The sequence below is a fragment of the Bos indicus genome, chromosome 11, assembly GCF_029378745.1.
Source record: "Bos indicus isolate NIAB-ARS_2022 breed Sahiwal x Tharparkar chromosome 11, NIAB-ARS_B.indTharparkar_mat_pri_1.0, whole genome shotgun sequence".
NCBI lineage: Eukaryota > Metazoa > Chordata > Mammalia > Artiodactyla > Bovidae > Bos > Bos indicus.
Window position 1 is genome coordinate 93,398,106 of NC_091770.1, and position 15,383 is coordinate 93,413,488.

Genomic DNA, 15,383 nt, shown 5'->3' on the forward strand with positions numbered 1-15,383 from the left:
ATTCACTTCCTGATAGGATGTAATAAGGAGACACTTGCACTTTTGTGATATGTCAAAGTGGTATCTGCTCAGTCCAATCATGAAGAAACATCTAATAACTCCAAATGAGGGATAAAATTCTACAAAATAACTGTCCAGTAGTCTTCATATATATCAAGGACATAAAAACAAAAGAACTATACAATATTAAAGGAAATTTAACAGTGAAATATAATGTGTGACCCTGGATTGGCTCCTAGCTTAAAAAGGATATTACTGGGATAAGTAAGAAAATTTGAAAAAAGTCTACTGATTATTTAATAGAAGTTTATCAATATTAATACCTTGATTTTGATAAGCACTCTAGAGTAATTGGGAAAACTGGTTATCAGGTATATAAGAATACTGTTCAGTATTTTTGCACTATTTTGAGAGTCTAAAACTATTTCATAATTTAAAAATGTAAAATAATTAAACACAAAAATTTTTTAAATAATAAATAATAATGAAATATGTAGGAACCCATAAATTAACCACCATACTTCTAAAAAGAGATCACCAGTCAAAAAATAAAAGAACAAGGGAAATAAGATAATATTTTAAGTTGCAAGATGTAGAAAAGACAACATATCAACAATGACAAGCTTCAGATAAAGCAATGCTTAAGGGGAAATTTATCACTTTAAATACTTACACTGAAACAGAATAAAAAACATCAACAAAAATAACAAAATGCTCTACCTTAGAAAGCTATAAAAGGCAGGATAAAAGATACCAGAAGTAGAAGGAAGACATAATAAAAATAAATACAGAAGTACTGGAACACAGTATTGATAAGGGATAGAGAAAATAAAAAGAAACAAGTTGATTCTTTGAAGAATCAGCAAAACTGATAAACAGCTACCAGATAGTTAGGAAAAATGAGAGAAAGCAAGTTGAATATATCATAGGAGGAGGAATTCTCACTAATCAGTGGTAGTAAATTTTATATGGACAAAATTGTCCAACTGGATGAAATAGACAAATTCTTTGAAAAAGAATAGCTAAGTCACTTGCTATACAGTAGAAAATCAAGCACAACATTGTAAACCAACTATACTTCAATAATTTTTTTTAAAAGATAAATGCCAAAGGTAAATCTGAGGATTGTGAATTTAGTTCACTTTTGCTCCCTTTTCTCATGCAAAGATGGGCTCAATAAAGGACAGAAATGGTATGGACCTAAAAGAAGCAGAAGATATTAAGAAATGGCAAGAATACACAGAAGAACTGTACAAAAAAGATCTTCACGACACAGATAATCACAATCGTGTGATCACTCACACTCACCTAGAGCCGGACATCCTGGAATGTGAAGTCAGGTGGGCCTTAGGAAGCATCACTACAAACAAAGCAAGTGGAGGTGATGGAATTCCAGTTGAGCTATTTCAAATCCTGAAAGATGATGCTGTGAAAGTGCTGCACTCAATATGCCAGCAAATTTAGAAAATTCAGCAGTGGCCATAGGAATGGAAAAGATCAGTTTTCATTCCAATCCCAAAGAAAGGCAATGCCAAAGAATGCTCAAACTAACGGACAATTGCACTCATCTCACACGCTAGTAAAGTAATGCTCAAAATTCTCCAGGCCAGGCTTCAGCAATATGTGAACTCAAGCTGGTTTTAGAAAAGGCAGAGGAACTAGAGATCAAACATCCACTGGATCATCGAAAAAGTAAGAGAGTTCCAGAAAAACATCTATTTCTGCTTTTTTGACTATGCCAAAGCCTTTGACTGTGTGGATCACAAGAAACTATGGAAAATTCTGAAAGACATGGGAATACCAGACCACCTGACCTGCCTCTTGAGAAACCTATATGCAGGTCAGGAAGCAACAGTTAGAACTGGACATGGAACAACAGACTGATTCCAAATAGGAAAAGGAGTACATCAAGGCTGTATATTGTCACCCTGCTTATTTAACTTATATGCAGACATCATGAGAAACACTGGGCTGGAAGAAGTACAAGCTAGAATCAAGATTGCAAGGAGAAATATCAATAACCTCAGATATGCAGATGATATCACCCTTATGGCAGAAAGTGAAGAACTAAAGAGCCTCTTGATGAAACTGAAAGAGGAGAATTAAAAAGTTGGCTTAAAGCTCAACATTCAGAAAACTAAGATCATGGCATGGAAAATAGATAGGGAAACAGTGGAACCAGTGGCTGACTATTTTTCTGGGCTCAAAATCACTGCAGACAGTGATTGCAGCCATGAAATTAAAAGACACTTGCTCCTTGGAAGAAAAGTTATGACCAACCTAGACAGCATATTAAAAAGCAGAGACATTACTTTGCCAACAAAGGTCCATCTAGTCAAGGCCATGGTTTTTCCAGTAATCATGTATAGATGTGAGAGTTGGACTATGAAGAAAGCTGAGCACCAAAAAATTGATGCTTTTGAACTGTGGTATTGGAGACGACTCTTGATAGTCCCTTGGACTGCAAGGAGATCCAACAAGTCCATCCTAAAGGAGATCAGTCCTGGGTATTCATTGGAAGGACTGATGTTGAAGCTGAAATTCCAATACTTTGGCCACCTGATGCAAGGAGCTGACTCATTTGAAAAGACCCTGATGCTGGGAAAGATTTAGCACAAGAGGAGAAGGGGACGACAGAGGATGAGATGGTTGGATGGCATCACTGACACAACGGACATGGGTTTGGGTGGACTCTGGGAGTTGGTGATGGACAGGGAGGCCTGGCGTGCTGTGGTTCATAGGGTTGCAAAGAGTCAGACACGACTGAGAGACTGAACTGAAGTGAACCGAACTAGATATACTAATGAAAGACAAGAATGGACAGCATGGGCAGCTAGCCACTAAAGGCATGATATTAAAGCCAAATGGCTCCACATAAGTATTTAAAGAAACCAGCCAAAGCACAGCATGTACTGGCAAATCACACCCACTCCTGTTCTGAATCCACGGTTCTGATGGGAAAGACTAGACTCGTGGAGCAATATTTGCCACCCCAAAGTATCTCTTTGACTTGTCATTTAGTTCAAGTTGATGACAATTAAGGCCTAAAGGACTCAGGAAGAACCTCGACCTTTCCCAGAACTCCCTAAAAGAAAGTAGACAGAGGACCTTTTCCAGGAGGGGAGCCATCACCATAGATCACCACGGTTTGAACTAGTGGTAGTAAACAGAGAGGAACCTAACAAAGTCTGTTAAAATTTCTCTCTGTGCCCAATGTTTATAAGACATTCATAAAATACACAGATGATTCACATTGTAGGATTTGGGGGCTTAAGTGAATGATTTTGAGATCACTTTTCTCAAAATGTAAGTCAATACAGTAGGGGATGGTATTCCTTTATAAACACATGGGTTCTACAGAGTGAAACTGCAAAATATGGATTTAGGATTAAAGTCCCTGAGAAGACAGTGTGTGAATTTCCAAAAGCCTGCCCAATGCCACCTTCATATCCTTATTCCTGAGGCTGTAAATGAAGGGGTTCAACATCGGTGTCAGTACAGTGCCTATACTCACCCCCAGAATGTGATGAAGGAGGACACAGGTAGACCCCAGTAGCCATGCCATAGAACAAGAAGACCACCATGAGGTGGGACCCACAGGTGGGGAAGCCCTTTTGCCTGCCAGAGGCAGATGGGACCCTGAGGATGCTGGAGATGATATGTGTGTGTGACAGGATGATCAGGGAGAGAGGACCAGTCAGTATCATGGAGCCCACAGCGAACAGGGTTACCTGGTTGATGCTAGTATCTGAGTAGGAGAGTTGCAGCAGAGGGATCACGTCACAGAAGAAGTGATGGATAGTGTTGTCTGCACAGAAAGCAAGCTTGGCCATGAGCAGGATGTGTAAGAGGGCAGCGAGCTTGGTGAGAACCCAGCACGATGCCAAAAGGAGCACGCACACAAGAGGACTCATGAGTGTGGAGTAGAGAAGGAGCCGGCAGATGGCCACATAGCGGTCATAGGCCATCCCCCTCAAAAGGAAGTCATCCAGTGCCCAGAATGTCATGAACAAGTGCATCTGGGCCAAACATCCCCCACAGGATATGGTCTGACTGTGAGTCTGAATGTTCACCAGCATCTTGGGAACCATGGTGGAAGAAAAGCCGGCATCAGCCAACGAGAGGTTGGCCAAGAAGTACATGGGGGTGTGGAGGTGGGGGTCAGAGCCGATGGCCAGGATGATGAGCAGATTTCCTAGCATGGTGACCAGGTACATGGCCAAGAAGATGCCAAATAGGAGAGGCTGCTGCTCTGGCCTCTCAGAAAGACCCAAGAGGAGGAATTCAGTGGCACTGGACTGGTTGTTCTGGTCCATGCCACCACACCTTCTGAAGGGAGAGAAGACGGACATGTCAGAGACTATACAAAAGGTGGTACTTCTAACTCTCTTTGAAAGAGACCCCGCTCATCCAGTTCATATATGCGCACATCCCAAGTCCTGGATCTTCCCACGTGGTGCCTATTGTCCCCTCTTCATCTGATTTAGGCCTCTTACTCAGGCTTCTCCTTATAATCTAACTTGCACTATCTGCATTTTGGGTTCCTGCCCATAAACAAAGCTCACCAACCAGCTTCTCACCACCAAGTATGTTATATTCTTGCCAACTGCTTTATTCTGCTGACCACATGGGGGTCACCAGTGTTGCTGTGGAACCCATAATATTGCACAACAAAATAAAATAATCAATACCAACCAAGAAATATCCAAAATAATATTTGAATATACTGTTTGCCTGCCACCACCCTTGAAGCCCTGACTGAAAGGCAGTGCTCACTGGCCACTGTGGTTACTGACAATCCCTTAGATTATCTGCCGTCAGCCAAGCGGGCATTTGTCCCCTGAAGGGTACATGTTGCAGTATGTGAATACACAACACAGAGTTAATCAGAGAGCACAGCACATGGTTTGTCCTTCCAGCAGAACATTTTCCCCCCTCCCACTCCTTAACCACTGAGAGTTCCCAAACCCTCTCTCTCTTTTGTCAAAGCCAACCTGCTTGCTCACACCCAGCTCTCCCCAGGAGTCCTTTAGTGTGAGTAATACACTTTCTCTTAAATTATCTTCCTGTCCTGAGTTATTCAGATGTCTCTGACATCTGAACGGAATCATATGCCTTCTGATACATGTGCTGTGTATACCTATCAAAGATTTGCAGTGTGAATATTTGATACACACACACGTATTAATAATAAAGCAAAACATGGTAAAATGTTAGTCTTTCTGGAATGTGGGCAAAGGGCATACAGGAATTCATTTTATCACCTTTACACACATTTTTCTAAGTCTGAAATCATTTAAAAATTAAATTAGAAAATTCTGAGTCCCAGCTGGAACTCTGCCCAAGGTAAGTTTGAGCTTGGAACCATGCCCAAGAAGGAAGGAATGCCAGTCAGCCTTGGCATTAGAGACACTCTCCCCTGTGACTCCTCCAGTCCCCTCTGGCTCCTGGACATGCTACTCCCAAAATGGTAGTAAGAAATTGGCCGATTAATCCACAGGAGCTCCTCCTGTACTATGAAGAGAAGCTGAGGATTTAAGCAACAGTCTGAAAGAGGTGTCTGAACTCATGACAAGCACAGGTCAGAAGGAGCTGGAAATCCACACTTGCCGAAGGATCTATTTGGGTTTGAGTGTGAGTATGTCTGTGTTCATGAGTGTGTATGTGTGTATGCTTGTGTACAAGTTGTCTGATAAGCATGTGTGTATCATGTATGCTTGTGTATTTGTTGCTTGGTAGTTTGTGTGTGGGGGCTGTGTATGATTGTGTATGTGTTGTTTGATAGTCGTGTATGTGTGTGTCCTCTGTACCTGACTCAGCCTGATTCTCTTCCTGAGTTAGACCCAGTCCAGGCCTGTTTTAGCACACAGAGATCTAGTTGTCAGCCTCTTAATGTGCAATTAGCAGCTCCTGAGTGGTGCCCATCATCTTAAATATCTGCCTCCTGTTGTCATGATGGGGCATGTCCCCCAGCAGGCAGGCATTACAGTTCAGGGTGAGGGTTCAGCATCGGGGCTGCTGGAGCAGATGCCCGACCTCACCAAGGAACCAAGGTCAGACAGGGCTCAACCTCCACTCGGCAGCCAGAGCTTAGTGTGTGTCCAACCTGTGTTTGTGGGTGACACACTTGAGAGTGAGAGCAGGAATGTGTGTTGTTTGCTTCTGTCTGTGCGTGTGTCACGAAGGGCACAGGTTGGTGGTGGTGGTGAATAGGCTTAGCCTACCCATGCTAACTGCCTTCACCTCGCAAGGATTTGGGGCATAAGCAAACCTCAATTAAGGGAGTGTGTGTGCTGCTTGTTGTGAGTGCACGACTGGGTGTGCTTGTGTGTTGTTGTTGTGTGTCTTGTAAGATTTTTGATTTGTAGTTGGCCTTGTATGTTTTTGATGGTGTGTATGTATAGTGATGAGCTATGTGTATGCAGTGTGTTTATGTATTTTATAAGGTGTGTCCTGCTGTGCCAGTGGTGTGTTGTGAGTGTATGGTTGGATGACACATGATTGTGCATTGTATATGTCTTGCTTTGTGTGTTATTTATGACTTGTACATATATGAGTGTTTATGATCTGAACCACAGACTGGTTATCCTTCCCCTGGAATGAGTCTCAGACACAGATGACAGGAATCCTCAGATCAGCAGGGTGTGTGTGTGTGCATGAGAGAGAGAGATTTCTATGTGTGTTTGAGGACTCCTGATTGTCGGGAGAAATATCAATAACCTCAGATATGCAGATGACACCACCCTTATGGCAGAAAGTGAAGAGGAACTCAAAAGCCTCTTGATGAAAGTGAAAGTGGAGAGTCAAAAAGTTGGCTTAAAGCTCAACATTCAGAAAATGAAGATCATGGCATCTGGTCCCATCACTTCATGGGAAATGGATGTGGAAACAGTGGAAACAGTGTCAGATTTTATTTTTCTGGGCTCCAAAATCACTGCACATGGTGATTGCAGCCATGAAATTAAAAGACGCTTACTCCTTGGAGGAAAAGTTATGACCAACCTAGATAGCCTATTGAAAAGCAGAGACATTACTTTGACAACAAAGGTTTGTCTAGTCAAGGCTGTGATTTTTCCAGTGGTCATGTATGGATGTGAGAGTTGGACTGTGAAGAAAGCTGAGGGCCGAAGAATTGATGCTTTTGAACTGTGGTGTTGGAGAACACTCTTGAGAGTCCCTTGGACTGCAAGGAGATCCAACCAGTCCATTCTGAAGGAGATCAGCCCTGGGATTTCTTTGGAAGGAATGATGCTAAAGCTGAAGCTCCAGTACTTTGGCCACCTCATGGGAAGAGTTGACTCATTGGAAAAGACTCTGATACTGGGAGGGATTGGGGGCAGGAGGAGAAGGGGACGACAGAGGATGAGATGGCTGGATGGCATCACTGACTCGATGGACATGAGTCTGAGTGAACTCCGGGAGTTGGTGATGGACAGGGGGCCTGGCATGCTGCGATTCATGGGGTCACAGAGTCGGACACGACTGAGTGACTGAACTGACTGACTCACTGACTTGCATCCATGATCTCAAGTATCTTCTTATGTGACCTTCTTCTAGGGTAACATCAACTGATATAACCAATGCTCCAAGTGACTGTTTCCTGTAAAGGAACCGCCCTCATTTTCAGACACCTGAGAGTGACTGAGTGTCTCAAAGTTTTGTATCTCTTTGCTTCATTTAATGTCCCAGCAAAGAAACACTAGGCACCCTGCTGTGTGAAGTTAGAATGCAGGAGCCCCCCCCCCCAAAAAAAATGGGTGCAATACCTTGGAAGGCCACTTAATTCTTTTATTTCAGTTTCAGTTCAGTTCCGTTCAGTTCAGTCGCTCAGTCGTGTCCGACTGTTTGCAACCCCATGAATTGCAGCACACCAGGCCTCCCTGTCCATCACCAACTCCCAGAGTTCACTCAAACTCATGTCCATCGAGTCGGTGATGCCATCCAGCCATCTCATCCTCTGTTGTTCCCTTCTCCTCCTGCCCCCAATCCCTCCCAGTATCAGAGTCTTTTCCAATGAGTCAACTCTTCGCATGAGGTGGCCAAATATTGGAGTTTCAGCTTCAGCATCAGTCCTTCCAATGAACACCCAGGACTGATCTCCTTTAGAATGGACTGGTTGGATCTACTTACAGTCCAAGGGACTCTCAAGAGTCTTCTCCAACATCACAGTTCAAAAGCATCAGTTCTTCGGCGCTCAGCTTTCTTCACAGTCCAACTCTCACATCCATACTTGACTACTGGAAAAACCATAGCCTTGACTAGATGGACCTTTGTTGGCAAAGTAATGTCTCTGCATTTGAATATGCTATCTAGGTGGTCATAAATGGAAGCTCACAAATTCTCAATAATTATCGATGGCTTAAACATAAGCTATGGAGAAGGCAATGGCACCCCACTCCCAGTATCAGAGTCTTTTCCAATGAGTCAACTCTTCCCATGAGGTGGCCACAATATTGGAGTTTCAGCTTTAGCATCATTCCTTCCAAAGAAATCCCAGGGCTGATCTCCTTCAGAATGGACTGGTTGGATCTCCTTGCAGTCCAAGGGACTCTCAAGAGTGTCATAATATCAGCAGCAAACATAAGCTAATGTATGTGAGAACCTTTTGGCATCTGGAAAGTATAGAATTATGAATGAAAGGAATTATCTAGACAGAGCACTAAGAGAATTCAGGACAGCTTCAGTTTCCTTGCAGCCCTCAAATAACACAGAGTGTCTGGCGTCCATGACAATGAAAGGAGATGCTTCCATATTAAAGGCACAGAATCTGATCACATGAATAGTATTAGACTGAACTACATGAAGTAACTAATAGTTGATCATTTTTAACCTACAGAAAAAGGCAATTTTATATGTGTAATACATATATATTCTTATATATTCTTATTTGTATATTCCTATACATATGTTCATGTGTATGTATGTATATGAATATAGTTCAATCTATATCTGTATGGGATATAAACACATATGTATATGCCCCAGGTTCCATATATGTTTTTATACAGTTCATCTATGTATGTATATATAAACACACATTACCATATATATGTGAATATATATGCATCCCATCTCTGACGGCTACATCAGCTACATGCCTGTGAAATTTATATCATTTATGTTGTCATTTCCTAAAAGCTTAAAAGCAGAAAGAACACTAATTCTTAATACCATAAAGATTTTGTTATAAGGCTGACATATTAATTTAATTAGTAAATGTATATAAAGTGTTAGTTGGTCAGTCGTGTCCAACTCTTTCCTACCCCATGGACTGTAGCACACCAGGCTCTTCTGTCCATGGAATTCTCCAGGCAAGAATACTGCAGTGGGTTACCATTTCCTTCTCCAGAGGATCTTCCCTACCCAGGGATCAAACCCAGGTCTCCTGCATTGCAGGCAGATTCTTTACCATCTGAGACACCAGGGAAGGCCAATAATGTATGAAAAACCCTTAGCATAGTGCTGGTAACATAGTATAATCCGCTAAGTGTTCACCATCATTATGAAAGATAGTCTGTGGACCATTTTGTTTGGGGAGCTATCCTGGCATCAAGTGGTGTTAAGCCATTTCTAGAGGACCAATGAGTTTATAGCTATAGGTCAACGGCACTAACCAGGGTCCCAGGAGGTGTTTCACAAGGCTCCAACACCACCACCTCAGCCCAGAAACACCTGAGATCAGTTTATAGAGACTCATCTACTATTTCTGCCACAGTGAAGTATTATGGTTTGGCTCCATCTCATTGGCATAAACTATCCCAGCATGTTTATAGAAAATATTCTCACAGAAGAAAGGGACCTTGCCTTTCTTCTTCACTGCTGCGTTTTCAATCATGAGTAGATGGCAGGGTTCAGACTCAATGTTCAATAAATAATGGTTGAATGAAACAGCAAACATCCTCTGGCCTTTGTGCAATGAGGTCTTGTTGGCTGCTTCTGGGTGTGATGTTTCCTGGATCCAGACTGGGATAGAGCAAGGATGCATGCATCCACAGGGGCTAGAAATGAATAGGAAGATAGTTAAAAATTCATTGTTTTCTCAGAAAATGCAGTTCAGAATATATCCCTACCATTCGTCCTGATGTTCCTAAACCCTCTTTATCCCCAGCACGGTATGAGACCTGAGAACCAGAGCAGCGTGTCCGAGTTCCTCCTCCTGGGACTCCCCATCCGGCCAGAGCAGCAGGGTGTGTTCTTCGCCCTGTTCCTGGGCGTGTACCTGACCACGGTGCTGGGCAACCTGCTCATCCTCCTGCTCATCAGGCTGGACCCTCGCCTCCACACCCCCATGTACTTCTTCCTCAGCCACTTGGCCCTCACTGACATCTCCTTTTCATCTGTCACCCTCCCTAAGATGCTCATGAACATGCAGACACGATGCCAAGCTATCACATATGCAGGGTGCATTTCACAGGTGTATTGCTTTATATTCTTCGGTTGCCTTGACAGTTTTCTTCTTGCCGTGATGGCCTATGACAGGTACGTGGCTGTGTGTCACCCTCTCCACTACACTGCCATCATGAGGGATGAGCTTTGCGTCATCCTAGTGGCTGGGTGCTGGCTCGCCGCTTGTGCCCAGGCTCTGTTGCACACCCTCCTTGTGGACCAGTTGACTTTCTGTGCAGGGACTGTCATCCCTCACTTCTTCTGTGATCTCGCTGTTGTGCTCAAATCCTCCTGCTCCGACACCTCCCTCAATGAGCTGCTCATCCTCACTGAAGGAGGACTGATCTTCACCTTGCCTTTGGGTGGTATTCTGGGCTCCTATATCCGCATGGCAGCCATCATCCTGAAGGTCCCCTCCTTCACAAGAATCTTCAAAGCCTTGTCTACCTGTGGTTCTCACCTCTTCGTAGTGTTTTTATATTATGGGACAATTGCAGGTGTGTACTATTTCCCCTCATCAGGCAACTCCAAAGTCAAGGACATAGTTGCTTCATTGATGTACATGGTGGTCACCCCCATGCTGAACCCTTTCATCTACAGCCTGAGGAATAAGGATATGAAACATGCTCTTCAGAAATTTTTCAGGACCGTGGGCACCCCTGGCTATTGTTAATTCCTTCCCTATGTCATGGGCACTTATGAGGCTGTAAAATATGTTTCCTTTAGAAGTTGTAACTTGGACAAATCTTATTGCTGACACCATTTTTCTCTCAGTCTCATTTTATATTTTCTCTCATCTTTTTCTTAACCTGATTTTTTCCCCCTATCTGCTCTCTGAATTCTATGTATTAATGTTTCTGCACTGAAATTCCAACCACTCCTATGATGGTCACTGCAAGCTGTGAGACTTTGAATCCACTTCCCTGAGATTTTAGTTTTCTTGTCTCCATATTTTTCTTCAGTAATCTTCTTGTCTTGTACTGATATCAACACATAGTCATATGAATTTTCTTAATACCACCAAATTTCTCTTATTTCATGTGTGAGGAATTCAGAAGAAGTTACCAAACTGGTTTATCTATGGAATGGTATCAATTACAGCTGGCATTAATTAATATACAATTTTAACGTGCAATTTATTTAATCCTCAGCACCATCCTCTTATAAGGATGCTAACATTTTCCAAATTTACAGAGAAGCAAAGAAAAGTCCAGGCTTTCCAGATGGCACTAGTGGTAAAGAACACACCTGCCAATGCATGAGCCATACAAGACAAAGATTCTATCACTAGGTGGGGATGATTCCCTTGAGGAGAGCATGGCAACCCACTCTACTATTCTTGCCTGGAGAATCCCATGGACAGAGCAGACTGGCAGGCCACAGTCCATAAGATTGCAAAGAGTCAGACACACCTGAAGCGAATTATCACACACACACACACGCAGAAGTCCAGAGAAATCAAGTAAGTAACTGCCCTTACTTACATGTCTCAGACACATATGGCTTTAAAACCATGTGTTTAATCAGATTATTTTATTGCCATTATCTTGATCTCTAACGCTGTTTACCAGTTTGGATGTTTTTGTCCTTATATAAAGTATACAATAAATACTCTTTTGTGGTCCACTTTTTTTGCTTCAGTATCACTATGGCTGGAGAAGGCAATGGCAACCCACTACAGTACTTTTGCCTGGAAAATCCCATGGATGGAGGAGCCTGGTGGGCTGTAGTCCATGGGGTCGCTAAGAGTTGGACACGACTGAGTGACTTCACTTTCACTTTTCACTTTCCTGCACTGGAGAAGGAAATGGCAACCCACTCCAGTGTTCTTGCCTGGAGAATCCCAGGGACAGGGGAGCCTGGTGGGCTGCGGTCTCTGGGGTTGCACAGAGTCGGACACGACTGAGGCGACTTAGCAGCAGCAGCAGCAGCAGCACTATGGCTAACTCAGTCTCAAGGCTTTGTAGTTTTCTAATGTGTCTATATGCCTTCATGTACTCATCCATTCTAGTTTTCACTGATATTTGGATTGTTTCCAGCTGGGACTTGTGTATATACCTAAGAATGGAGTTTGGGGTTCACAATGAATGCATATTTTCAGCCTTAATAGTTTGCATCAGAAAATGAAAGTGTTTGTACCAATCATCCTTGTAACATGTGAAACACTAGTCTACTTCCTCACCACATTTATACCATCCGTCTTTTCCACTGCATACATTTTTATGGATTTGCAGAACTGTGTTATGATTTTAATTTACATTTGTCTGATACCTCCTATAATTTGTCCCCTTTGCCTCTGCTTGTTAATCATTTGGGTATCTTCTCTTACAAAGGACCTCTTCCCAGTTCTTTGCTGCTGTTTTATTGGGTAGTCTGCTTTTATAAATTACTTTCCAGGAATTCTTTAAATATGATAGTTATGACTCCTTTTTTGGATATATATATATATTTATAGAGAGAGAGTTTTTTTCTTCCATTATGTTGCTTGTTTGTGCACTGTATTAATGATTCTTTTGTCAAACAGAAGTTCTAATCTTAATGTAATAGATATTTTTCCAATCTAGTTAATTCTGTTTGTGTTCTGTTGAAGAAATTTTTGTCTATCCAAAATTCAAGATATTACTCTAAGATTTTTCCTTTTAAATTTCTTGTTTTAATATTCTTTGATATCTGTATTTAAAATCCATCTGGGTTCACTTCTTATATATGTTTTGGATATGGATTCAGATTAATTTTTTTCCATATGGATATACAATAGATACACAAGAATTTACTGAAAATTACATCCTTTCTCCACTAAAACTACAAAATCATTATATCGTTTTTATCATAAATCAAATGACTGAATATGCTGTCTTAATTATTTTTTCCTTTCATTTAAATTTTAGATTCTGCTTGACAGAAACCAAAACCAAATTATTGTTATTTTATTTGGGAGGTCATTGAACATATGAAACAGCTTGGGGAGAACTATCATCTTTAAAGTGAGAAAACTGTAGCATACAAACAGTATTACATTCTTTTTCATGGACAAATAATATTTCATTATATGGACAAACCATGTTTTATTTATGCAGTCTTCAGTTGCTAGACATTGAATTCCTTTACAATTTTTTTGGATATTCTGAATAATGCTGCTCAGAACATTTGTGCAGAAATTTTTGTGGGCCTGTGTTCATTTCTATTGGATATATACCTAAGATTGGATGTTGAAGGATTGTATGGTGAGTCTATATTTAACTTTTGAGGAACTACCAGACTGTTTCCCAAAGTAGCCACACCATTTTACATTCCCACCAGAAATATAAGAAGGTTTCAATTTCTCCATATCCTCACCAGGACTTGAAATTGTTTTCCTTCTTGGTTTTCATTATCCTAGCAAGATTGAAGTGGTATCTCATTGTAGTTTTGATTTTTAGTTTTCTAAAGATGCTGAGCATCTTTTTCATGTGCTTATTGGCCTTCTTTATATCTTCTTCAGAGAAATGAATGTGCAGATCCTTTGTCCACTTTTAAGCTGGATTTTTCTAACAAGTTGTAAAAATTATACATATATACTTTAGAAGCAAGTCCTTTATCAGATATATAATTTGCAAATATTTTCCCATTTCTCACCCCCATGAAAAGTAAGCTGACTTTTCATTTTCTTGATCATATTACTTTAAGCATGAAGGCTTTAATTTTCATGAAATTTAATTTTTTTTTCTTTTGGTACTTGTGTCAGGCCTAAAAAGGTTTTGTCAAACTCAACATCTTGGAAGTTTAGTCTTATGTTTCTTGTAATAGTTTTATAGTTTAGCTCTAACTTTTAGGAATACAGTCCATTTTGAGTTAATTTTGTGTATATAGGGGAAAAGGAGCTCAAATTTATTCTTCTGTATATGTTCAGTTTTCCTAGCACCATTTGTTAAGAAGGCGTTTCTTTCCCACGCTGAATTGTCTTGACACCTTATCAAAATTCAAATGTATATAAATGTAAGGGATTACTTCTGGGTTCTCAGCTCCATTCCAGTGATCTACACATCTATCCTTATACCTGCATCATACTATCTTGATTACCACAGTTTTATATAAAGTTTTAAAATCGGAAATCAGAACTTATGAATCCTGGCACTGTTCTACTCTTTCAAGATATTTTTTGTTAGTTTGGATTCCTTAAATTTGCATATGTAGATTGAGATCAGCTTGTCATTTTCTGCAAAGAAGCCAGCTGAGATTTCGGCAGAAATTATATTGAATATATAGATCAGTTTGGGGAGTCTTGCTACCTTAATAATATTAAGCTTTTAAGCTATGAACATAGGTATATTTATACCTTTAATTTATTTCTACAATACTATGCTGTTTTCAGACAATGAATTTTGCACTGATTTTGATAAATTTATTCATAAGCATGTTATTCTTTTGGTGCTATTGTAAGTAGAATTGTTTCATCAGTTTCATTGTTCCTTGCTAATGTGTAGAAAATACCATTGATTTTTGTATATTGCACTTTGCAATCTTTTGAACTTATTACTAGTTCTCATAGTTTGTTTTGGGATTCTTTAGAATTTTTTTTTCTAATTTTATTTTATTTTTAAACTTTACATAATTGTATTAGTTTTGCCAAATATCAAAATGAATCCGCCACAGGTATACATGTGTTCCCCATCCTGAACCCTCCTCCCACCTCCCTCCCCATACCATCCCTCTGGGCCGTCCCAGTGCACTAGCCCCAAGCATCCAGTATCGTGCATCGAACCTGGACTGGCAACTCGTTTCTTACATGATATTTTACATGTTTCAATGCCATTCTCCCAAATCTTCCCACCCTCTCCCTCTCCCACAGAGTCCATAAGACTGTTCTATACATCAGTGTCTCTTTTGCTGTCTCGTACACTGGGTTATTGTTACCATCCTTTCTAAATTCCATATATATGCGTTAGTATACTGTATTGGTGTTTTTCCTTCTGGCTTACTTCACTCTGTATAATAGGCTCCAGTTTCATCCACCTCAT

At 40.9% G+C, this 15,383-nt stretch overlaps 1 protein-coding gene and 1 pseudogene across 1 annotated transcript; one reads left to right on the forward strand and one right to left on the reverse strand.

Annotated features, from left to right (window-relative positions):
* Window positions 1-1,635: 1,635 nt before the first annotated feature.
* LOC109565635 (olfactory receptor 1N1-like) lies at window positions 1,636-4,967 on the reverse strand (annotated as a pseudogene).
* A 5,065-nt stretch (window positions 4,968-10,032) lies between these two features.
* On the forward strand, window positions 10,033-11,059 carry LOC139185960 (olfactory receptor 1J2-like). The gene has a single exon (XM_070799836.1). It carries the CDS (start codon window positions 10,082-10,084, stop codon window positions 11,057-11,059), a length of 978 nt encoding a protein of 325 aa, XP_070655937.1. The 5' UTR covers window positions 10,033-10,081.
* The last annotated feature ends 4,324 nt before the right edge of the window (window positions 11,060-15,383 follow it).